The sequence below is a fragment of the Suricata suricatta genome, chromosome 2 (genome assembly GCF_006229205.1).
Source record: "Suricata suricatta isolate VVHF042 chromosome 2, meerkat_22Aug2017_6uvM2_HiC, whole genome shotgun sequence".
NCBI classification, from domain to species: Eukaryota; Metazoa; Chordata; class Mammalia; order Carnivora; family Herpestidae; genus Suricata; species Suricata suricatta.
The window spans coordinates 92,204,899-92,231,768 of record NC_043701.1 but is presented as its reverse complement, the minus strand read 5'-3'; the positions used below and the strand labels follow the sequence as shown (position 1 = coordinate 92,231,768).

At 35.9% G+C, this 26,870-nt stretch overlaps 1 protein-coding gene across 2 annotated transcripts in view; it reads right to left on the bottom strand.

The window, feature by feature from the left end:
• Nucleotides 1-959: 959 nt before the first annotated feature.
• Nucleotides 960-26,870, bottom strand: part of AHR (aryl hydrocarbon receptor) — a 48,816-nt gene continuing 22,905 nt past the window's right edge. Inside the window, exons 3-11 of one of the 2 annotated variants that reach the window (XM_029929718.1) lie at nt 25,224-25,327; nt 20,828-20,917; nt 19,154-19,277; nt 18,384-18,514; nt 16,518-16,720; nt 15,673-15,782; nt 14,644-14,785; nt 6,015-7,230; nt 960-3,451 (exon numbers count right to left, since the gene is read on the bottom strand). In XM_029929718.1, coding sequence (XP_029785578.1) covers nt 3,305-3,451; nt 6,015-7,230; nt 14,644-14,785; nt 15,673-15,782; nt 16,518-16,720; nt 18,384-18,514; nt 19,154-19,277; nt 20,828-20,917; nt 25,224-25,327 — 2,267 coding nt within the window. In that variant the 3' untranslated portion in view covers nt 960-3,304. The remainder of the gene's footprint in view (nt 3,452-6,014; nt 7,231-14,643; nt 14,786-15,672; nt 15,783-16,517; nt 16,721-18,383; nt 18,515-19,153; nt 19,278-20,827; nt 20,918-25,223; nt 25,328-26,870) is intronic. The other variant, XM_029929723.1, reaches the window with a different exon arrangement.

The following is a 26,870-nucleotide window of genomic DNA, read 5'->3' as shown; positions in this document are numbered from 1 at the left end:
GCAGAATGGATGAACTTCCAAAGGTACAGTATACAGGAAAGAAAGATGGCAAAATGTCAGAACCAAGCCTGTCACCGGGTAGGAGGGAGGGAGGAAAGACCAGGGCTCCTACGAGGTTGTAGGACAGTGGGTGTCAGGGAAGCTAAGAGAAGAAAGGGGCTCATCAATGGTACACATGGGGCAGCTGGCCTGCTGGCCCAGAGACCGTCAGCCTGTGCTGAGAAGGAAATTGAGTGAACTTCCATAAAGCAGTTTAATAGATCAAAAATAAAACAAGATTTCAGGAGAGCAAACACTGTTTTAGAGAAAGGAGGTAAAGAACTGACTGAGAAAAGGATGCGGGGTCAAGTATTTTCCAGGCTGGAGGGAGAACCAGCACAGAGAGAAGTTGCCAGAGGAGAGAAAAGACCAGACAGAGGCATTGTAGATGCTCTGTGCCTGAGACTAAAAAAAAAAAAAAGTTACTAGAATGAAAACTTTTCTCAGGATTTTTTCTTCAAATCGTCGTAACTGCAACTTTCTTGGTGAATTCTTTAAGTCCCGAGTTTAATGCCAAAGGCCTAATGTATCATTTACATCTGTTAGAGGGTCGGCTTAAGCAACAATTTTTCTAATTTGAGAACTAAATACAACATGAGTTGTTTTAAAAACTCATCAAATACTAAATTATTAAAATGGAATTTTAAAATTTAATCTGAGACACTAACACCACTACATCTGTAACACTAATACAAAGTTTAAAAGAGTCCTCCGTTTCAGAAGCATTTTAATCTGTGAAGTTACTTGAAGAGTCTTTTTTATATCCGGGTAAAGGCTAAAATATCCAGGGGTAGAATTTTATAAATTATAGCTTCATGTATCCTTAAATATTGTAGCTTGCCTTTATCTAATATAGTTATAATACTGTACTAAACATGCTCTTTCCTCTCTATGAACCAGAAATAATTTACATTAGAACATATTATTTATTCTTGATTATTTTATTACCATATATTATTGTATACAATTTTGATAAGGAGATTATAAATCATACTTTAGACAAAAATGTATGTATGGCCTAGGTAAGCAGTAACATTTTGAAGAAAAGAGAACAGCCATGAAAACATCTACCAAAAATTTAGTAATACTGAAAAACACTAGTCTGTGTAGAGTATTGAATAAAACTTCCTAATACACTGGAACACCGGCAAATCTCCCAATTCTGGAAGAACAACTGAGTTTAGGAAAAGTTCAAATTAGACATATCCACATACTCAGAAGTGCACCTTATCTAAAAAATTAATCTCTCATTAGACCAGCAAACAGAGCATTCTTTCTTTGTTTGGCACTTAGCAATACAAACAAATGTGTATTTAGTTTAATGTGATTTCATTATTCTTAGTTTATTTTATATAGATAAAAATATACAATATTGATTTAAATTTTTTAAATTTTGTAAGTGTATAACTGTCTTTCTATTCATAATTTACGAAGCCTATTTTTCTGCTAAATAACTGACCCAATGGTTATGTGATGACTTTTAATGAAAGGCTTAAATGTAAAAATGGAATATTAAGCCAGACCACTGGTCTAAATCTTTAGTGATACCTCATGCTGGAAACAAATTATGAGATGTTTTAGACAAATTGGTTTTTTTCTTAAATTGATTCTATGGATTCAAATTTTAACTAAAAATGGATAGAACTGACAGATATTTTGTCTGAAGTCACTTTGGTAGACCTTAATTTTAAAAAAAGGAGTGAAAAATAGCGTATTTTACTACACTTTGGTTTAAGATTCCAACAGGTTTTTATGTAACACATGAAAAATGTGCTGCCCTTCAGATGTCACATTTAAATAAACGAGTCTTTAAAAATCACCTGAGGACAGTAAAAGTTAGCAAGGTGATCATTTGCCTTACCAATAACAAAGGTCACTGTATCCTAGAAACAGCGTAATGTTTGAAGTAAAGAGAATGGCATGGTTGTCTTAACACCAAAGTAAAAGCAGGTGGATTCATGATCTGATTATTTTTGAAAAGACACAAGAATCTAGGTAAGACTCAAATTACGTGCATATATAAGATATAGACTATTTGCAAATGAAAGCTTGAAAATATTTTAAATATAATTTTGTTCATTATAAACTATAAATGCACCATTCATGTCACTCAGAACAATACTTTGCATCAAACATTGCTACGTTCAATCTTCACGCTCCTCAAATATGAGAAAAACAAAGAGTTTCCACTGTACTAAGAAGTGAAATTTATAAAGTCAACATATTATGCCTTAAAGTTCATTCTAGGTCTAAAGTAGTTTTTTAAAGAATTTATACACATTGAAATGGTGACTAAAGAGCTAGAAGTAAAGCTACTTCCTCCTCATAAATGCGGTCACATTCAAGCAGATCTTCCCGCACCTGCAACACGGACCCGCCACGGTGGAGACTTAAGTAAATTGCAGTCTTTCTCTTTGTTCTGAAAACACTGTTGAAATTTCAGTGCGGCAGTCTTAATATTTATATGACCAAAAAATAATTGGGAAAGACAATTTACTTTCAAAACTTTTCAACATAAGGCACATAGCAACATCAAAGATCTAGAAGCAACTAGGTCACAGAATAAATACTTTTTCAATCATAACTTGCCCTTTTCCTGAAGAAAGTGGGTGAGTAGTGCAGTTAAAACATGCCTGGGTTGATAAAAATGACTGAATTTAAGAAATACAAATAATATTTGTGCGCAGAATGTTATTAAAAAGTATACTTGCTATCAAATATACATCCTACAGTGTTATAGGTATAAAAAATTATGAGGCACTTACATAACAAAGGAAGAGGAAAGCACTGAGATTATCTTTTTATAAAAGCACCAAACCACTTATTTTAACATCTGAGATAAAAGCAGAAGCTAAAAATAAAAGGAAATCGTTTAATTCGACATTTGGGGTACTAATAACAATATAGAAGTAGAAAACTCAAAAGTATTTCATTTTTTTCTGACAAAAGTTTTTATTTAAAAGTGCCATAAAGGTCTCCCGAAGAAGTTTTGTATATTCTCTAGTACTCAGAATATAGAGTGAAATAAAGATAGCATCTCACTGTCTGTGGCAGTGCACTTTATGACTATAGTATATGTAGTTTTGGTCTTTTTTTTTTTTTTTTTTTTTTAACTCTTAAAAAGACTAAAATTTGGTTTGGAACACTAGTGTGAACAGCCATCACTGCCTCCATGTCAAGGTGCTGCTGTCCAACACGGACAGTTCCATTACTCTGTAGTCTTCCATAAACGAATCCAAAACCCAAGGTGGAAAAGGGCTTGGCATTACAGGAATCCACTGGACGTCAAATCAGGGAAAGGTCTGGCTTCTGGTGTGTGATGAAGGGGCTGAAGGTGAGTGGCACTCTGAGTGTTGTTCATATTATGTAATTCAGCTGGATAGCTTTCATTTAAAACACCTCCATTCTGAAACTGCAAACAAAAATAGCAATGCAACTTATTAGAATAGATTTATCAAGTATCTTAAGTCACTAAATGATTTTTTAAAACCTTTGCCTTGCATGTTATTGAACTTCAAATTCTTGACATAATTCAGTGAAGACCAACTGAGCAAATACTATGTATTTGAGTTTATAACCTTTTGGTTTCTCCATTAGATGGTACCAATGTGTGATATACATCGGTCTCAGTGCAGAATTGGCATTAGGAGAGTATTTGATTAACAAATTGCCTTTGGCTTGGATAGGAATTGACGGATCAGAGCACCAGTTATGAATCACAGTTCTATAGATCTGTCATACATTAGTTTGCTTTGACCAGATTTCATCCCAGTTAAGTTCTGGGTACTACTGACTGTATTCAAAATTACTAGACTGGACTGCAGACCTAGAACTTTCCTATATGAGGTCATTTCTGATAGAAGCATCTTAATATTCCTAAAATATTACAGCATGGGTATGAATTCCTAAACCGTTTTTTTGGTTACATGCTTTTAATAAGTATTATTAAAAAGTATCCTTTTATAGATTAAGTTACCAAATAAAACACTTGATCTTGTCATCTTATAATAAAGTTAAGTCTAGTTAGTCTATAACTGCTACTAAAAAAAAGGCAGATACACAGTTCTGTAGGCTTTTATAGATTATAGGGCCTTTGTATGGTATATAGTTACTGAAAGTTATGGAAATGTTCAAATAGATCAAAATCATACCCTTAATTCCTTGAAACAAAATCTACCTTTATAAAGCCGATGGAACATTAATGTTAATATCAGACTTGAAAGAGTCTCTAAAACATACATTAATATATAGTGAAAGTCATATAATCTAGGTCTCCAGAGAATGGTAGGCTTCAAATTAAGTTACTCTTACCATTCATAGCAAAATGCATGCCAGCAATTCTCTTTAAGTATACTGTCAAAAGCAGTACTATTCAATAAAAATATGAGCCGCATAGGTAATTTTTAAAAATAGTTCCCTGGGGAAATATGTAGGTTTACAGATTTCATATTATCTCACTGTTCATAAAAATGTAATACAAAATGACAGAAAAAAAAACCCTCTAAAGAATGTGGTAATGAAATTTTAGGTTATATAAATTATTAACTTGTCAACAATTTACTCAAGTTACCTGTCCGTGCTACTTCATGGCAATGTTGGGAGAGTGTACTGAATAATGAATTGTGATATAATTAAAGAGTGGAATAATGATAAGGACAACTTTCACTACCGTTATATACCAAAAAGCTCATACGTAGACAAACCAAACGTAAGAAAAATGCCACAAATCTACTATACTCTAATGAACTTAATTTTAATCAAGATTTTCTTCAAAAGCCTACTTAAGTATAATGAACTAAATATTTTCTAACAGAAAAGCATGAAGGCAAATCACTATTAACTTTAAAAAAGATTTAAAACATGCTTGCTGCTAGAAATGTATTTAAAAAATAAAAATACAGGGGCCCTGGCTGATTCAGTCGGTAGAGCATGTGACTTTTGATCCTGGGGTCGTGAGTTCAAGCCCCTTAAAAAAATAGGTAAAAATAAAGGGGCTCCGAGTAGTTCACTTGGTTAAGTGACTTTTGATTTCAGCTCAGGTTATAACCTCATGGTTTGTGAGATTGAGCCACGCCAAAGGACTCTTGTGCTGACAGTACAGAGCCTGCTTGGGAGTCTCTCTCTCTGCCCCTCCCCTGCTTGCTCTTTCAAATAAATAAACAAAAAAAGTTTTCTTTAAATAAGTAAAAATTTAAGTACAGTATCCAGCTTGACCACAAGAGAGAAAGCCAATTAGTTATGCTTTCTTTTCAAAATGCTAGAAACACCATTCCATTGTGAAGGATAAAATGAGGATGTGGCAGATAACATGGAGGTATTGCCAGAGAACATGGAGGAGCCTAGGACTGAATTCAGGACTCACCAAGGACAAAGGCATCTGAAGAAAGCACAAGTGTATTATTGACTTTAATCCTATTTTAACACATACAAAAAAGATTGAGCTTTAAAGTAACTACTTTGAAGAGTGATTTCAAAACAATGTTTTAATGTTTATTTTTGAGAGAGAGAGACAGGCAGAGCATGAGGGAGGGAGGGGCAAAAAGGGAGACAGAGAAATTGAAGCAGCCTCCAGGCTCTGAGCTGGTAGCACCAGAGCCCAAGGGGAGCTCAAACTCAGAGACCATGAGCTAATGATCAGAGCGGAAGTCCAACGCTAAACAACTGAGCCACCCAGGCGCTCCTGAAGTCCGAATTTTTAAAGGGACATATAATTATAAAGGAGAGAGATAAACCAAAGGATCTATTCAAAACACTATACTTTTTCCGAATTTCTCCTGGTAACTTATGACATACTCACAGTGCTGTAGCCCTTGATTTCTTTCTCGAGTTAAGAAAGATCTATTAGTAACATACTACTACTGGGAAAGTGTTGGCTTATAAAAAAAAAAAAGTAGTCACATAAAATGTTTATGATTTGATGTCTCTAATTTAGAGGAAATCACCAGACGGGTTTATCAGCCCAATAAAACCCTTACCTTGTTGAAAAAGGCCTGCGGCTCCAGCCCCGCCGGGCTGTACTGCATCTGCGGCACGTGGACGTGCGCAGGCCCCGGCTCGCACTGGTACATGGACACAGCGCCGGCATAACAAGTCTGAGGGGTGGCCACGGGCGCCTCTGGAGTAAGTCCGTGGGTTTGGTTTCCGGGCGCTTGTAAACAGGTGAAGAAATCTTCTAAATTCGAAGTGGTAGGGTAGGAGGACGGTTCTAAATTCCCGATGGGAAAGTCTAACTGGGTCCCCTGGGAATGCTGGGGGAGCGCGGACTGATTACAGGGGATACAGTCGTGCGGGTAAGGCATGGCGTCCATCTCGGATTGGTAGGGACACTCTTGACGGGTCCCAGGGACATCCGAGAGGACAGGATACTGCTGTAGCTCTTGCGGCGGGCAACTCAAAGGCACAGGCTGGTTAGAGCTCCAGTTTGCAAGCATGCCATTAACTTGCATGTGCTGCATCTTGTGACACAGCTGCTGCTGCTGCTCCGCTGCTCCCGGGTTCTGCTGGTGCTGCAGGCGCGCCTGGACCATACAACTGGAGTTCACAGCCGGGGGCTGTTGCTGCTGGTACCCGGGACACTGGAAGGCAGGCTTGCTTAAAGAATCTTGGACATATGTCAGGATTTCATCTGTGAGGTCAATATCTCTGAAATCATCCTCACCAGAAAAGTCAGTTCGGAAAAATTCCTCATTCTGTTGCATGTCTTTGATATCTTCAAAGTCAATGCCCAGGTGTTGCATAATGCTGTACAAGTCACTATTTCTGTTGTCTGCCAAGAGCCCTGACTGACCTCCAGCGGGGTTCATTTCCTGAGACTGACCCATTTGCTCAGGTCTCAGGATACTGTTACTTCTCACCGGTGCAATACTGTCTTGCCAATTACTGCATTCATTCATAGATTCATTAAAAAGATTTCTTTCAAAGGCTGCATTATTGGAAGCAGGATAGAGATAGATAGACTCATCTTGTTGCATCATGGCACCGAGGAGGGAACTGGGATGGAAAGAATCCTTATTTAGAGTTGACTTGGTGGCAGACTCTCTTCCACTAGCACCATTCTTCGTCCTGATGGGTAAGGGATCCATTATGGGAGGAAAAGCATTGTTTATCTGGTATAACACAGCTTCTCCAGAAGTAAACATAAAAGGCAAGTTCATAGTTCGTTTTTGTAAATGCTCTATTCCTTCTTCATCTCTAAAATTGGGTACAAACAATAAGAGTTGTATGAAACATTTTAAAAACAAAAAATGTAAAAGAAAAACAGTAAGCAAAGTACCCTGTAATTGAGTTTGGAGCGTGAACTTTATTTTGACATAAAGTTTCCAGATGAGAAGTGCTAGAAAACTTTTAAGACAAATTTAAGTGATTTAGAATTTATCCCAGAACCTTAGTTATTATTTCCACCCTCAGTGTCCACTGCTGACATCCTCTGGGAAAAAAAATCTAAGTGGAATAAAGATCCAACTATAAAAACAAACCCTAACAATTTAGGAATTAATTATCCAGGGCAAGGCATGCCCGGTGCAGAGCAACTCGGGACTCCTGGCCTGTGCCCGCTACAGCACTAGTCATTCGGCCAAAGGTGCCAGAGACATGCAGTCTACAGAGATCTTCTTACACAAGTCCATTCCTTCAAGACTGGGAAATGGACATGTTACACCTAATTAGAAACTCAAAATGAGAAGACAGGAAATTTATTCCCAACAAAAGAGTAAAACAAAGCTTCAGAAAAAAACCAAAATGAAATGGAGATAAACAATCTACCTGATAAAGAGTTCAAAGGAATGTTCACTGGACTTGGGGGAAAAGTACACAAACTCAGTGACAACCTCAGCAAAGAGACAGAAAATATAAAAGAATCACAGTTGATACAATAACCAAATACAGAAGGAATCAACAATCGATCAGAAGATGCAGAAGAATAGATTAGTGATCTGACACACAGGTAATGGAAAGCAGGCAAGGAGAATAGCAAACAGAAAAAGAAAAAAGAGGGCAAGTTAAGGGGTCTCTGAGAAAACCTCAAACACACATTCACATTATAGGGGGTCCCAGAAGAAGAAGAGAAAGGGAAAGGGGGCAGAAACCCTATTTGAAGAAATAATAGCTAAAACATCCCCTAAACTGGGGAAGAAAATAGGATTTCCAATTCAAGAAGCAAAGAAAGCCCCAAACATGACGAACACCAATACATATCAAACTTAAAAGCAGGAAGAGAAAAGCAAGTACTGATTTCCAAGAGAAACCCCATTATGGCTGTCAGCTGCTTTTTCAGCAGAAACTCTGCAGGCCAGAAGGGGGTGTCATAAGATATTAAAGTGCTGAAAGGAAAAAAACCCTACAACCAAGAATACTCTACCCAGCAAGGCTATCACTCAGAATTGAAGAAGAGATGACAAGTTTCCCAAAGAAAAGTGAAAGGGAATTCACCACCACTAAACCACTTACAAGAAATGTTAAAGGAACTTCTTTCAGCAAAAAACAGGTCACAACCAGAAGTAAGAAAATAAGAAGTCACTGGAAAACCTAGAGTACAGGCAGTAGATCAACCAATCATGTATAAATGAGTGATTTAACCTTATGATGGTGAAAAGACAAAATAAATAAAAAGCAATTAGATCTAAAAATTAGCTTAGGGAATCAGAAAAGATATAAAATATAACCTCAAATATATAAAAGATGAAGAGGGTGGTAAAAACATAGTGCTTTTAGAATATGTTCAAAGTTAAGCAACCACCAATATAAACTGTTATATACTTGGGATGTTATATATGAACCTCAAGGTTACGCAGACCAAAAATGTGTGATAGAGAAATAAGTAGAAAGGAATCCCAGTATGTGACTAAAGAAAGGTATCCATCAGAAGGGAAAAAAGAAAATAAGGAAAAGAGAAGAACTACAAAAAAACTCAGAACAATGAACAAAATGGCAATAAATACATATGTATTAAATATAAATAGTCTAAGTGCTCCAATCAAAGGGTATGAGGTGACTGGATAAAAAGAAGACCCATCTATATGCTGCATATAAGAGACTAACTTCATACTAAAGCCAAATTCAAACTAAAAGGGAAGGGATAGAAAACTATTTTCGATGCAAATGAAAGCCAAAAAAACAAACAAAAATAAGCTGGAGTAGCAATACTTAAAAGACAAAATACATTTTAAAACAAAGACTATAATGAGAGACAAGGAAGGACATAACATAAAGGGATCAATCCAACAAAAGAATATAACAAGGATAAATATCTATGCACCTAGCATAGGATCTCTAAAATCTGTATCACTTAGATAATAACATCTAAGCCTATACAAATAGACATAAAGGGACATAAATTTACAGTACTCCAATAGTAGTAGGGGACGTTAGCACCCCACTTACATCAGTGGATAGATCATCTGGGCAAAAAAATCAATGAGGAAACTGGTTTTGAATGATACACTAGACCAGATGATGTTAATATATACACAGGTCATTCCATCCAAAAGTAGAAGAATACACATTCAAATGCACACAGAACATGCTCTAAGACAGATCATGTTAAGTCACAAAATTCAATCAAGCATTTTTTCTGACTACAGTTGCATGAAACTAGAAATCAAATATAAGAAAAAAAAACTAAAAAAACCACAAACACATGGAGGCTAAACAAGATGCTATTAACCAACCAAAGGATCAACAATCAAAACCCAAATCAGAAAATACCTGGAGACAAATGAAAATGGAAATGCAATGGTCCAGATCTTTGAGACACAGCAATGTAGTTCTAAGGCGTCTATTAGGATAAACTACTATCTCAAGAACCAGGAAAATCTCAAACAAATCTATTTTTCTGGTTGCTTTAGATGAAAGGTTAAACAAAACACGAAGTTAAAAGGAAGGAAAGAAAAAGCAGAGCAGAAATAAATGAAATAGAGACTATAAAGAAATGATCAATGAAACCAAGAGCCAGTTGTCTGAACAGATAATCAATAAACCTTTAGCCACAATCAAGCAGAAAAGAGAGACTATGCAAATAAAATCAGAAATAAAAGAGAAGTCAAAGCCAACGCTACAGAAACACAAATGATTATAAGAGACTACCTAAAAAATTGCATCCCAACAAATTAGAAAACAAAAGCAAAAACAAATGATCAAGACTGGACCAAAATAAGAGGCTTCTGCACAGTGAAGACAACCTACTGAATAGAAGATATTTGCAAATGATGTATCCAATAAGGGGTTAATATCCAAAATACATAAAGAATTCCTACAACTTCCCCAAAAATCTGATTAAAACAAGGAACTGAATAGACACTTTTTCCAGGGAAGATACACAGATGGCTAGCAGATGAAAAGATGTTTGACATCACTAATCATCAGGAAAAAGGAAGTCAAAACTACAATGAGATACTACCTCACATGAGTCTGAAAGGCTAGAATCAAAAACAAGAAATCACAAGTGGTAGCAAGGGTGTGGAGAAAAGGGAGCCCTTACCTACGGTTGGGAATGTAAAGTAGCACAGTCACTGTGGAAAATAGTATAGAGTCTCCTCAAAAAATTAAAAAAAGAGCTACCATGCAATTCAGTAATTCTACTGCTGTGTATATAACCAAAGAAAATGACAACACTATCCCAAACAGAGGCACCCCATGTTTATTACATTACTTAGAATAGCTAAAATATGGAAGCAACCTATATGTCCATTAAGTAGAGGAAAAAAGGGGCTCCTGGTAGCTCGGTCGGTTGAGCATCCAACTTTAGCTCAGGTCATGATCTCATGGTTCATGGGTTTGAGCCCCACATCAGGTTCTGTGCTGACTGCTAGCTCAGAGCCTGGAGCCTGTCTTCAGATTCTGTGTTTCCCTCTCTCTCTGACCCTTCCCTGCTCATGCTGACTTTCTCTCTCTCAAAAGTAAATAAAACATGAAAAAAAAATTAGAGAAAAAGATGTGGTATATTGCTCAGTGGTATAAACAAGAATGAAATTTTTCTATCAGTAAAAACATGGATGGATCTAGAAGGTGTTACAGTAAGTGAAAGAAGGTAGAAAAAGATGAATCCCTCATGATTTCACTTACATGGAATCTAGAAAACTAATAAAACACACATACAAAACAAGATACAGTCTCATAAATATAGAGAACAAATTTGGCGGTTGCCAGACTGAAGGCACTAGGAAGATGGGTTACACAGATGACTGGGATTGAGAGGTATGAACTCCCAGTTATCATAAATTATGGGGCTGAAAAGTACAACACAGGAATATGACCAACAATACTACACTAACTTTATATGCTGACAAATGGTAGCTACACTTCCAGGAAACACTACATATCGCTGTTGAATTGCTATGTTGTACATTTGAAACTAATAAAATATCATGTGCTAATTATACTTAAAAAAATTTTTTTTCAAATCCAAATGGGAGGAGCGATATCTAAATAAAACCTAGAATCTTTATAGGAAAATACTAGCATAATTGACACAAAAATTAAAAATCTTACATGGCAAAAGAATTCATAAATCAGGCTAAGGCATGGATAAAACGTGTCCTGTTTATAATTTCACATGTATACTACATGTAGTATGTGTGTGTATAAATATATCCAACTTAATACCCATAGGAAGTAAAGAGCTCCAATGATGGCCAAGAGAGAGGCAAACAACACAGTAGAAAACAGGGAAACAATATGAACTGACAGTTCACAGAAGCAAAATAACCTAGAAAGATACAAACGATGTCCTGCATTATTGGTAATGAGAAAATGCAACAAAAAAACCTTTTAATAACTAATAGAAGCAGCAAACGCAAAACTCAAAGAGTGAAAATATGAACAACACAAACAATCATTGATAAATGAAGAACACCATACTTGCAACAGAACATAGATTCTTGAGCAGAGCACTTGGGATGTGTTACTATCTATTTGATCATGCATAAGCTACCACAAATTTCAAAGAAATGAAATCACTCACAGAATATTTTCTAACTTCGGTGAAATTGGTGTAAATATTCAGTAACAAACAAACCAGGGGCGCCTGGGTGGCTCAGTCGGTTGAGTATCCGACTTTGGCTCAGGTCATGATCTCATGTTTTGTGGGCCCAAGCCCTGAGTGGTTAAGGCCTGGAGCCTGCTTCAGATTCTGGGTCTCCTCCTCTCTTTGCCCTTCCTCTACTTGTGTTCTGTCTCTCTCTCAAAACTAAAGGCATTAATTTTTTTTTTTTAAAAAACCCCAGAAAATCTCCAATATAAACAGTACATACTACTGCATTTTTTAAGTAAATCATAAATAGAAAAAACAAGACATATCAAAACACGAGGACTGTAGTTAAAGTTGTGCCTAAGGGGAAATTGACTGCTTAAAGAAAATGCTAGAAAAATAGCAAATATACCCAAAGAGGCAGAAGGAAGTAACAAGCAGATATAAATGGGAGTAGAAAACAAGCATACAGGGGCACCTAGGTGGGTCAGGTCATGATCTCATGGTTTGTGGGTTTAAGCCCCATGTCTGGCTCTGTGCTGACAGCTCAGAGCCTGGAGCCTGCTTCAGATTCTGTTATCTCCCTCTCTCTCTGCCCCTCCCCTGCTCATTCTCCTTCTCTCAAAAATAAACATTGAAAAACATTTTAAGAAAAAAATGTTAAGCATCCGTTATATATAAGATATTTTAAAAAATACAAGCATACAATAGGAAAAATCAACAAACCAAAAGTTGGATCCTTCAGATTAGAAACTAATGGCCTTCTAGCAATATTATTTGAGAAGGTACAAATTTCTAATAACAAGAAATGTTTCTTTAAAAATCACTCCAGATATTACAAAGTGAAAAGGAAACAGTAAAAGAGAAAAATCAATGTAAACTAATGTCAATGAAGTTGACATAGTTTAAAATCATTTAGTAAAGGGAAGCTTTTAAAAACATATATACATACACACAAATATATATGTATACATATATAGACATAAATCTATATATTTAATAGCAAAATGTATATGTAATATATGGACATGAATATATATAAATGTATAGAATGCATATGCGTATATGTTTGTACGCATATAATATCTAGATATTATATATGTATATGTGTCTGTGTACATATATAATTTAATATCAAAAGTACTACCACAAACATCAATACTTGATGATAAAATATTAAACCATTTCCCCCTGAGACTGGTAATAAGACAAAACCAAAACCTGATATCATTATTTTACATATTACTGAGGGCCTAACCAGTGCAATAAAATCATTTTTTAAAATGTCTAAAGATTTTAAAAAATATTGCAAATGATATGGTATGTATTAAAAATTTTGAAGGATCCAAACACTTATGATAATAAGTGGATTTTAGTAAGGTCACTGAATACAAGCCAATATTAAAAATGATTAGAAACTGCCATGTACATCCACACTATATAATGTTTTATTTATTTATTTTGTGCGCGGAGTGAGCAAGTGCGTGGCGGGGGTCGGGGAAGAGGATCCCAAGCAGGCTCCATGCTGTCAGTGTAAGAGCCCGACTTGGGACTCAATCGCATGAACCATGAGATCAAGACCTGAGCCGAAATCAAGAGTTGGATGCTTAACCCACTGAGCTACCCAGGCACCCCACCATGCACACCATTTTAAAAAAGCATCAAAAAATATCAATATCTAGAAAGGAAATTAAGGAAAAGACACCTAAGAGGTAAGAAAAATGCAACTCACTATTAGGACAAAGACATAGGAACATATTCATGTAGCAATATGCATATACATATATTCACCATCAGGGCTGGAAGAGTTATATTGTAAAGATGTTGATTACCCCCAAATAAGCTAGAGTTTCAATGTAATTCCATTCAAAATCACAAAAGGTAATCTGCTGGAACTTGACAACTTATTTCTAAAATATAAAGAAGAGAGGAGACGATCTTGAAGGAGAACAACAAAAATTCCTCAACTACTATAGAGAGCTCACACACAGATACCAAGATTTATATAAAGATGGAGTAATGAGGACCATGTGCTATGACAGTGAGAACAGACCACTAGACTAATGGAACCCAGAAACAGAACCACAGACATAACCCCCTGATCAAAATGCAGTGCAGCGGAGGGAAAAACAGCCTTTTTAATAAATGTTACTCGTCAACTGTGTACACATAAAGGAAACTATTAATGTTGATCTTACCTCAAGTCACATACAACATCAGCTCTCTAGAGTGGAGAAAACATTTCTAATACAAATATTTGACAAAATGCTCATTTATAGAATCTATAAGAAACTTAAAAACCACTGCATGCTTAGAGAACATGTACTAAACATAGCACTATTATGCATTTATTTTTATATATGGCACTAGCTTTTCAACTTTCCTTCACACATTACAGTAAAACCCTGGAGTTTTCTTTGGTTATTCTCTTCCTGTAATTTCACATATATATTCAATAAGGTTTGTCAATTCTATCTTCTCAATGTCCTTCATTTATGCCTTGTTTCTATACATATTTTCAGTTTTTACTTCAAGAGAAAATTGTCATAGAATTTATTTTAAAATTTTCATGTAAGAGGATTTATAAACCAAAATGTTATTTAAAAAAATGAAGACATGCAACATTTTGTCTCTGTACTTACGTCAGAGGTCTCTGAGTTGCAATGATGTAATCTGGTCTACCATTTTTATACACTAAGCGCGCATTAGACTGAACCCAAGCCCATCGATTGTCTTTGGTAAGAAGTCTGAATACTATCATCCCACTTTCTCCAGTCTTGATCACTAAAACAAAATCCAAACACTAAATTATCAAACCTGAAATCAACATTTTAAAGAAAACCTCTGAAACAAAGCCACTCTGATATATTTTTGGATGTATTTCATTAACATCAAAGATGATAAATGTTTTGAAAACTTTTAAACACAATGTATTAAAATGTAAGGAAACTGTTCTTCTGAATTGTTTTTCTCTACTTCAGACTAAATTTATCATTAAAAATTTTTTTCTGTGTTTTTTTAGTTTTGAGAGAGAGATGGGGTGGGGGACAGAGAAAGGGGGGAGACACAGAATCTGAAGCAGGCTCCAGGCTCTGAACTGTCAACACAAACTCAGATATGGGGCTGGAACCCATGAACTGAGAGAGAGTGACCTGAGCCAAAGTCAGACGCTTAACTAACTGAGCCACCCACACACCTCAAGACTAAATTTATTATTTAGTAGGTTAAAGGGAAGATTAAGTCAAAAAATTCTGGTAGTACATCCAACTATAGAGAGAGTATACAGTCTGGGGAAAACAAAAAGATTCAAATAATTTCATTTTAAAAAGAGAATGTTTCTACTGCTTACCATTTTATTTAGCCATTTTAAAGCATAATCTGTATTAACATCGACTTGTAAATTAATGATGCCATTTAAAATGCGATTAAAACTTGAGCAGAACATTGGGCAAAATGTTCATTTTCACAGTAATTAAAGTAGCAGATTCGCGTGGTAGGTGTGGAGCAGTTAAGAAACAAGAGTGTAATTCCGGTTAATCCTAAGGGTACGGCATTGACTGTAAGTTTATCCAAATAGTTGCTTTAAACTCATTACATTATGTGCTCATTTAAAACAGGTAATAGAATACACGCCATTTTTTCAGACATGTTCATAATGAAATACAACTTACTCCGGACATGGTACTCTGCACAATAAAGCATGTCGCCCGCATGAATAAACTGATATCCTGATCCTCTCATGCACAGCTCTGCTTCGGTATAGCCTAAAACAAGTTTTCCTCTGTTTAAAAAAAAAAAAAAGTAAAATAAGAGATTAAAATTTAACATATATGAAAGAAACAACCTAACTGATCAGTTATATACTATTTTCTGCACTGTTTTCAGGATTTCACATTAGCAGGTAAAAACAACTATATTTATGCAAATGCTCTCTTTTGTTTACGGCTATTAATATCAGTTTTATTTTCTTCTCCTGAAAAAAAAAATGCCATGAAAATGGGCATGTCTAAAGATGAATCTAACAGATTATGTAGGCAAAACAGAATCTATAATCAAAACCTAGAATACATATACTCCATTTCAAGGGATGAAGTGTTTTAAATCTTTCTGCATTCCCATATTTGGGGAAAACCAATGAAAGATTTTGACATGATATGAATACTACTATCAGTCTACTTCATAATTTTCTGGAAGTTACTTAACTTCTAGGGCTAAAAATCAAATAGAGTTGACACATTTTAAAAATGTAAAACAAACCAACACATGTCATCAGGATAGCATCTTACTAATAAAAGCAAATCATTTTTGTGATACAGAAATTGTGACAAGTATAGTAAAAAAATTACAAGAGGATTTGTGAGCCTGATGAAATTGTTTTAAAAGGCTACACTGAAAGTATCAAGTAATAGTTAATACACTAATAAACGTTATAATCTAAACATTTTACATGCTAAGAGAGATCTGCTGCCAATAAAATATACATTTAGTAAAAGAAAACTGAACAAGTTTTACTTACTTGGCATCACAGCCAGTAGGTGTGAAGTCCAGTTTGTGTTTGGTTCTAAAGATGAAGTTTTTGGTTCGAATTTCAAGGATGGAGGGCGGCTGAAGTGGAGAAGCTATTGCAAACAAAGCCAGCTGAGGCGGAAGGGTTGACCCATCTTTCCCTTTCTTGTTCTGTCCGTGAAGATACTTTAGCCTCCCCTGGAAATTCATTGCCTTTAAAAAACCAAAACCAGCTCATTAAAACTTACACTTTAGAACTGTTCATTTCCAAAGGCTCAGTCGTGACCATTTCCAGTATTCTTGATAATCCCATAAAAGTTCCTAAGACTCACAGATGCTGCTTGCATTCCTTTCTCTACAAAAAGCCCACTACAACTATCCCAAAGGACAATACGAATGCTGTCCTAAAGGGGCTGCCCAGGAAGCCACTCCTTTTTACCTGTCACCACAAAAATACCTGTATCGTCTTCTGAGCTCACAATGCCCTGTCCTTCACACCTAGAGCATGGCAGCTCCTTCCCTCCACCCCCGTGCCATTCGATACATGCCTAAATGAACAAACAGTACTAAAGTCATCAAGTACACATTAATTTTCAGAGATGAGCTATACTCCCTAGCTGGTGGTCTATTTCATAACTCCTGGCAAGCTTTTATACAGTGATAAAATACAATTTTAGTAAAATGCTAAAATGAATCCTAAAATCATATAAAGAATGCAGAACTCAAATAAGATAACAATAAAGGGTACTTTTAGAAGACCGAGGAAACAAAGATAATTTAAACATGAACATGATCAACTTAGTTGCTTAAAACAATATTAATCAAGCTGAGGGATGATTCTGACCTCCATAAGACGTGGCAGCAGTCCCGATTATGTGAATTCCACCTGAGAAATACGTATTAGCTGATCTTCAGTACTAGGAAAACTATCTCAAAGCACAATTCTAACTCTGGGTCAGCAAAATTATCTTCAAAAATAAACACATTAACAAAAAAATCACTGTTTGCTCATGTTCAGGATCTTATTACTTCAAAGTCCTGCTAATTCACAGAACTAGTACGCACCATGCTTTGTACGGGCTTCTGTGCCTAGTGGACTGCACTCCCTTCAGGACAAAGATCAGCGTGACTGAGCATCCTGCTGACGCCGCTCCCTGATTATCCCTCCAGGTGTCCACAGCAGCGTCTCATACCAGAGGACTACTTTGCAATCACGAATATACAACCATTTCTATCTCCCTTTTTTTTTTTAATGTTTTATTTATTTTTCAGAGAGAGAGAAACAGAGAACATGTTGGGAAGGGGCAGAGAGAGAAGAGACGAAGATACAGAATCCAGAGCAGGCTTCAGGCTCTGAGCTGCCAGCACAGAGCCTGATGCGGGGCTCAAACCCACAAACCATGATGAGATCATGACTTGAGCTGAAGCCGGACACTTAACTGACTGATCCACCCAGGCATCCCCACCACCTTTTTATCTATATGACAGTTACTGTAGCTGTTTAGAAAAGTTCATGATAATTTTCCGTTCAGCAGCAATGAAATTAAGAAAGGGCTTAAAGCAGCAGACGGTCTGCTGCTAAAAAAGGGCTACAGAGTTCTTTCTCTTTTACATTAAAGAGTCCCAGAAATATTTTGGCAAAGTACAAGGTCACACGTGACTTCACTCAGTCTTTGTTATTATATCCTAAAAGATCGAGAGTTTTGAGTCACAGAAGATATTAGAAATCTGAAAAAACAATTTACTTTCCTTCATAATTATTTTTTAAAGTATGTTTTAAAAATTAAACTCAAATCTAACCAAAGAAAATGGTTTTGGCATTTCCTTCTTATTTCCTGAACTGCAACTGGCAGTGTCGTAAGATTTTGCGCCTTACCAGAAAACCTGATGAATTATCCAGGAGACACCTCAGTCGGCACACGAAGCTCCTCTCCATTAAGGAAGAGTTTTCTGGAGGAAGCTGCTCCGGGGTATAACAGACTGCTGGCTGCGGGAGGCCGTTCGCTTCTACAGACATAACAGCAACACAAATTTACATCCCATTATGCTGTACAATCAAGTGTGTGGATAGCTAAGATTTGTGTTAATTTCTAAACGGGATTCTGTTCTGAATACAAAAGTGAAGAATCATTTTCAGAAGAGGAGATCATGAGATAAATGCACAGAATATCACTTCTACTACATAGAACTTGACCCACTCAGTTTTGTTTTTATTTCTATTGTCAATAATTTTCATATTCTCTAACACTTTGTATCTAAACACCTTCACACATTTCTAAAAGCACTGGATCAAGAAAATATACTTGCATTTTTCTTTAGTGCATTTTACAGACAGAACAACTTCTACACTCTCTAGGATCAACCGTATACATTCCTTCCAATCTTTCAAAAGTTATTTTTATAAAATATATTAGTAAGTATGGTAACACTTCCTTGCTTGAAATTCATGAGTGGTGGTCATTTGTCAAAATATTCCCTAGGTCATGAGTCTCTGTAACGTGGCTGTGGCATACCACTGCCAACTCCAGTCTTTCTGCTGCTTCCCAACCTTCGCCAAGGAGTTGTATGCCTCCAAAGGTTCTCTGCCTCCCTTCACAGAGTTCTATTAAAAACTCACCAACACTATCTTTTGGTAAACTTTCTTACCATCAATTCTTTGTCCAGAGTCTGTACACTGCGGAGGGTTTAATGTCCAGTGCAGCTGACGCTGAAATTCAGGTCGGTCTTCAGTGTGAATAAGTTCATACACACTCTGATGTATGACATCAGACTAAAGAAAAAAGATACAGGGAGATTTTTTTTTAAAGTACTGATTTTTTTAAATGTGGCTTACTAAATTAATTTCAAAATGTAGCTATGTTGCTGGGTGGTTGTTAATGGTGATGAACACACATCAGACAGATGACAAGAGGGCTGCTCAGTCCTCTGAGACAGAAAATAGAGAAAGGGGAGCACGGTGAGTGGAGCACCTCGGGCTCCCTGCTGTCACTTCCCGACCTCTTCATTCCTTCACAGACATTAAGTTCTGTCTATTTTTAGTCACTTACTGATCTTTTAAATCCTATTTCTTTCAAAAAGCTTGTCTGAAAATCCAGCTGTCTGAGACTTCTCTAAGCTTAAGAGTATTAAATATTTCTTTCACTGTCTTCTAATGACTTTCTTTCTATTAAATTTTTATTTCCAGTACACGCTGGAAGAGTAAGAATCCTTCCTCTACCTCTTGACTCTCCATAAATTAGGCTTTGTCACAGAGCCAGGTTCTCCCAGGTTAGCTATCTAGACTTAAACCTCCCTGTGAACTTAACTGGCACTAAACCATCTCTGTGCAGTCCATTACCCAATGACCAGAGTTCTTATCTGAAACACAGAGTGGAGCACACAGATTCCCTGAGCAAAAAAGCTGAGACGCTTCCACTGTGTATATAACGCAGTTTAAACTTCAGTCTATTTAACCGTGTAGACAGACACTCAAACCAGCAGCCTCGGCATCACCTGTGAGATTGTTAGACACGCAAATTCAGAGGCCCCATTCGACCCTACTGAATCAGAGTATGTGGGAGTGGGGCCCAAAGTTTTTAATTTTATATCAAGTTCTTTGAGTGAGTCTTAACATATTAGAATTTAAGAACTACTGATACGTAGGAATAGCTCGTAGTCAAGTGTACTTACAAACTGTTCTCAGGTCTTATCAGATGCTCTGGCCCCTCAAACAGGACAAACACCATTCCATCTATGTGCCATTTATTCAAGAACATTACACAAACCCAACATGTTCATCTCTTTAGGTGCTCCCAGTCTGCTGCTTACAGCAGTACTTCTACCTTTTCCTTCCCCTGTTCCCTCCACCAAAGCCCAACCTCTGAATCTTATGCTTAAATACCACTGGCGCATCCTGAAAGCATCCATTATCAGCCTTAAGTCAGAATTAAAGATATAAGCCATGGTATTTTGCCTGTACCTTTACATATCACCTCATTCATTTCATAGCTGCCCAGGCCCTCTGGTATCCATAACTAATCTGATGGCAAATATTCCCCTGTCTGCCCCCATCCAATGTTTCTACTATTTGAGATTCTTTAATAAGTGAAAGATGAAACACAACATGCATGGATCTCATAAACATTTAAAAAAAATCATAATGCAGTAAACTATTACACTAGTATAGAAATTATTAGTGGAAAAAGATGATTTTTATTCTATAAGCATATTGTAATTGACATTTTCTATATATAAATGATCAGTTATGTCCCTAAAATGTAGTATAAATAGAGTAATTTTCTTAAAAAAATGGTTTAAATGATCCAAGAGAAATCTACTTGCCTGCTGGAACCCTAGGTAATCTTGAATAGTAGAAGAAGCATAAAAGACCAGGGCATCTGTAGTGACAACCAGCACAAAGCCATTCAAAGCCTACAAGGAAAAAATCTCTAAGATTAGTAATGTGACCAAGTAACAATATGATCACTCATATAAATACTGACTTCAGGTAAAGCTGTTACTTTCACTGCTGAAAAGTTTTCTCCTTAAAATGGTTAAAATGATCATACCTCATAAACACAGACATACTCTATGCTGTGGGATCTATTCATACCTTTTGATTTAGGTAAAGAAAAGCGGACAGCTAAATTTAATGCTTAGTCAGTAAAAAATTGGTTTAGTCTTCCTCGTGCTTCAGATATTGTTTTAAATATACTGCATACTTTGTGTATGTTTTTTAAATTGTATAATTATTATAATCTATCACATTGCTTTTCAGAGAAAAGTAGTCTTTAAAGATGCTGATTAAATTCTTTTATATTTTTTTTTATTATTGAGTTTCAGAGAGAGAGAGACAGACAGACAGACAGACAGACAGAGACAAAGATACACACAGAATCTGAAGCAGGCTCCAGGTACAGAGCCTGACATGGGGCTTGAACCCACAGTGAGATCATGACCTAAGCTGAAGCTAGGTGCTCAACTGACTAAGCCACCCAGGCGCCCCTATGCTGATTAGATTCTTAAGAGAAATTTGATAGAACACCTTTGTATAGACCATTCAAACACTGATGCAATTTGAAATCTGAATACTCCCAAAGCATTAAAAAAATTTAAAGCTTTACTGAAAATATAATAAAGCAATATGGGCTGCATATAAAACATATAATACATACCTAATACAAATATATACAAGTATATGGCAAATGTTCATTTAATTACTAATATGTTCATGTTTAAAGCTATCATTGTATATGTGCTCTATTTGTTCCATCTGTACTATTCTTTTTCTTTCCATTTTACCTGCTCTTGGTCAACCTTTATTTTTATTGTTCCCTTTTCTCCCCTACTCTGAGATTGGAAGTTTACACTCTTTTTCTATTCTTTTAGTCATTACTCAAGTCCACTGTTAATATTTCTATACTCTTTGATAAAACGGTATTTAGATCACTTTAAACATTCCTTGTTATCACCTAGTTTACTTCTGTAGGCCTTCACTGCTTCCTGCTTCAATGCAATTCAGCAGAGTTCCATCTGCTCTTTGCGTTAGCATGGCTAACCCCCTCTGACGGGGTCTCCTGTTCTTCATGTCAAAGGAGACATGGGGTGGTGGAGGGAGAACCATACAGTTTGTGGAGTCAGATTTGAACTGGATTCTTATTCCAGTCTGCTACTATTTGTGTGGCTTTGGTTACTGATGCCTTCAAATTTTAGTGTCATCATTTGAAAAATAGGCACTTTGGATATGAAGACTGTTTCATCTTAGCACCAGGCACAGAGTTGGCATTCAATTAACGTCAGACACCATTACTACAATGTGAGGCTGTGGACATGTGCAAATAAAGATTTACATGATCATGCTTTGTGAACTGCTGAGGTACATAATGACAGCAATTAGTTAATTCAACATTTAATCAGTGATGACAAACCTAAGAGAACACATCAAGTACTGGCACTGGAGAATTACGAAGACATTGCCACCGTGCTTAGGATGCTCGCCAAGTCAGGTAGGTATCTACCTTAATTATTAGATATGGTAGACTGTCTGCCTTTCCACTCTAATTCTTTTCATCTTCAACATTCTTGGTCTATAATACGCACCTGCGGAACTGACTACAAAGATAATACACAGGACCTACTATTTAACCGTCACTTGTCTAAATATTTTTGTGTATCCGTCAACATCCCAGTGAGGTAGGTGCCATATTCCAGTACTGCAATCAAGTAATTGAGGTGAAGACCTGCCTAACAGCTTGCTGAAGGTCACCCAGCGAAGCTGAGCCGGGAGGCAATCTGGCCTGACTCGATGAAGCCTGTCCACTTACCTATCACGGTCTGCCTCCTCTAGGAGCACGGCTCTCCAGCTGCGGCAGGACTGTTACACTCTGAATCCCAACCGGGCTCTAAGGTCGCTGATTTCAGAGATTATGGCTACAATGCCCGGTGATTTCCCCAGAAGGAATGGTGCTGGCACCCAGCAGGAACTTAAGTAGTTACTCATTGACACCCTCCAAATTAAATATTCTTAAATTTCAGTTGGCAGTAACAGATAATGCCCATTTTTGGTATCTTTTCCTTCCGAAAATACCGTCTTTTTAGAAAAGAGTATACATTTATCCTATGCATTTTATTTTGTAGAGTGTCCTGCTACTTCAAACAGCAAAATGAATTTAGTACTTTGCAATAAGCTCATTCTGCCAGAAGACACAAAGACAACTCAAGGTATAATATCACACTCCCTTAGACAAATGTTAATTGTCAGAAATAAAGAGCCTTTAAAGAGAATATATGCATACTGATCTTATGTATATCTTCAAATGATCCTAAATACTATATGGAACCAGGTTATTACTTATACTGAATTATCAGTAAATAAAAAGAATATGGTAATTTCATATTAATAGAAGAGATAATTATTCTTTAGACTTAGAAAGATTTGCCTTACCTATCTGAGAGTCATGCTGAAGTTACTATTTAATGTAAGAGAAATAAACTGCAATTGACAGTATTATTTATAGTTTCAATGGCTGTTAACTCAAAAAGAAAGCTGCTGATTATAATCAGCACCATATACATAGCACCAGACAGAATATGATTAAATAAATGAAGATGTCTGAAATAAATAATGGCTAATGAAAGGAAATAAAAGTCATTTTTTCATTTTTTTCCTTTTAAAACAGTAATCAACTTAAGCTAAGCTTCAAAGTAACTATTTCAAATTTTTGTTAATACTATGTAACATTTTCTTTATGTATCTCCTTTGTTAAAACTAAAGGAAAAGATTTCTCATTAAAAGTTTCATGCTAGAGGGTATACTGTACCTCTGGAAACATTCTCTATGTCTTAGGATAATTGAAAATCACATGTTCAAAGAATAAAGTTAGATGCCATTATGGCAACTGTATGTAATGCAATATGCCATTTCCACATGTCTACAATGTTTTGGGTCAACTGTTCCAGAAGAGGTAATAGCCACGAGCAAATCAGACAACATGTGATGCTTCCCACTGGAAAATTTACTGCTGATATACAATATAATTCACAACAGATGCATTTATTTAAAATACCTAAATGTTTCCAATTTTCAGATACTTAAAAAAAAGAGACTAGTTTTTCATTAGTATTATTTTTATTCTTTGTCCTTGACATAGAATATGTTTACAATTTGCCTAAATATCCTAGGAGGGGAAAAAAATCATTGGCCCATAATTTAAACTGTTTTACCAAATGTTTAGCATTTCATATCCGATTATTTTCATTTGAAATAAAGCAATTATTTATTACTTTCCTACATAACCGAAGGTATGTGTTTAATCACATGAAGCAACAATTATTAGAACGTTTTCCTATGACCTGAAGAAGGTGTCTTTATGTTTCGAGCCATTCTACACATACAGGTCCTCAGCCAGGGACAGGATGAAGACTGAAGCTTGAAGATATTTAATCTGTTAACCTAATGGGTGCAAACGTTCACAATTACAAAATTATAATAAAATGTGCTATAAACTGTTGGGTCACACATAAGCATTTTCAGAATGAGTTAATGGAGCTACTAAAGGTGGCAGCTACTTTGGGTCACAATGGCAAACTAAGTTCTTCACTCCGTTTACCGGGTAGAATTGAAGATGATCACATAATAGTAGTAACACATATCACAGCACACATCTTCGTTCTATATTTTTTAAACAAAATAAACACCTGAGAATTATAGCTGAAAATCAAGCGTTCCAAGAAATCGAGTAAAGAAAGATTAAAATATTTTCATAGACAAATCTAGAAACTAAGTTCTAAAACAAAAATTAGGGCTTTTAGCTGTTGAGACGATTTGTAGCATGTTGGTAAGACATACCTCATAGGTAAGAGACGAGAACACAGTGAAAAATAAAATTTAGGTAAAGACATTTTCAAACTATTAAGTGAATACAATTAACTGCTTTCATGAAGCTATATTCCTGAAAAAGTATATATAAATTCAATGTCTTAAAAATGAGAACCCTTAAAATAATGTAGGAATTCTTACTGTTTAAAGAAATACACCAGGGAACTTGATAGGTAGGCTTCTAATCTACTCGGTACAACTATGCTGTCCTATCTAGCATGACACCACTGTTGCAGTCCTGGTAAAAGGGACAGGAAGCACTGGGGAGGTTCTAAGTCAACTGGAGTAACTAGAAGACTGATGAATTATCCTTCGTTTACAGTGTTTTTATTAGGAGAAACTGTATGTACTGAAATTTACCTGTAATAAGAATTCTCCTTCTTGCAGATGCAGGCCTTCCCTGAATTTTGTTCTACAGTTTTCCTGGACCCCACTTCGGTCAGCTGCGGGGGTCTGTAATGCTACTGTGGAGAAAAGGAAAAAAAGCAATGACATAGTGAGTAGTTTTTAAAGGCTATAATGGAAAATCTCCCTACACCTGACAAAAACACAGTTTGAAATATTGGGGTCTACTGTAGCTATAATGACTCGGTAAATAATCCTTTGTCAATGGGTTTCCTAGTCAGTGGACAGATAACTAAAAATAATTAATTATAAATAATTCAAAAAATCAAACATATAAATGAAATAATTTATTTAAAATAATAGAAACAACTCTGATGAGCTCATTATGATTTCTGGCATGTAACTTAAGAGTTTTAAAGACCTGCACAGTGCCTTTAACTACTCTTCCCATTTCTCCTTACTTATGAGAATAAGGTTTCTCGGAACATAACCTATAAAAATGATTTTCACGTCAATATATACTTATCTAAACAGTGAACTAGTAGTGGTGAGGAGAAAGAATCACCCATATGCTTTATTTATTAAGAAATATATTTCCATTAAGTTTAGAATCTTCTTGTCTAGCTTTTGGGTAATAAAAAGCAATTAGTATTGTTTAAATTTATAAATCAACTCATGGAGAATGAACATTGTTATGATTTTGAATCATTCTATCCAAGAACATGCATTTTTTTCCCTTTGTTCAAATCTGTTTTTTTTTTTTTGGTCTCACTAGAGTATTTTAAAGTTTCCACAAAAAAGATTTGCACATTTTTATATTTCCATGTATTCCATCTTGTAAGGTGGCTTCCCCTTCCTAACTGCTTGTGGATTATGTAGAAGGGGAACTCTGCTGCCAAGGTGGCAGGCTTACTTCTGGAGGTAGCGTGTTGTAATGCTCTCTCTTGTCCCCTCCTAACTCTCTTCTTGAGTGTGTGTGTGTGTGTGTGTGTGTGTGTGTGTGTGTGTGTGTAGAATTTTTCCAAGCACTCTCAAATATTATCTCATTTTATATTGGTATCTGACAGAATCAAGTTCAAATCTTAGCTTTGCCATGTATTAAAATGTGTGGGCTCTTTGAGCCTCTGTCCTGATATGTGAACTAGTAATCGAAAACAAACAAACAAAAAACAATTTTACAGTTATTGTGAAGAATAATGACAATATATGTGAAGCTCCTGGCATTCAGCAGCTCAAAGGTAGTTCAATAAATGGTAAATTATTAACAGTGTTTCCCAGATCCTACAGACTATCTTATGGTAATACAGAACCATTTATAAATGATTACAATACAGTACTTCAATTTTTTCTGATCTATTTTTAACCTTCAGTACTTAAATAAGAGAAACCATTAAGTGAAACTGACTTTGACATTCCTTTTAAGACTCATTTCATTAGATTTCTATTGCACCAAAGATAATCTGGCTTGGCAAAAAACAAGATTTACTAATAAGCAGATTTTCTCTACATTTGAAAAAGGCCTCACGTATAAAACCTTTTCATGATGAAGTATATTTTCTGGTAAATCAATGCATGTGTCACACTGGAATCTTATGCCAAGTCTTGCTTTTGCAGAACTTGAAACACACCGCTTTGAAAGAAGAGGCCAAAAGTTTGGCCTCT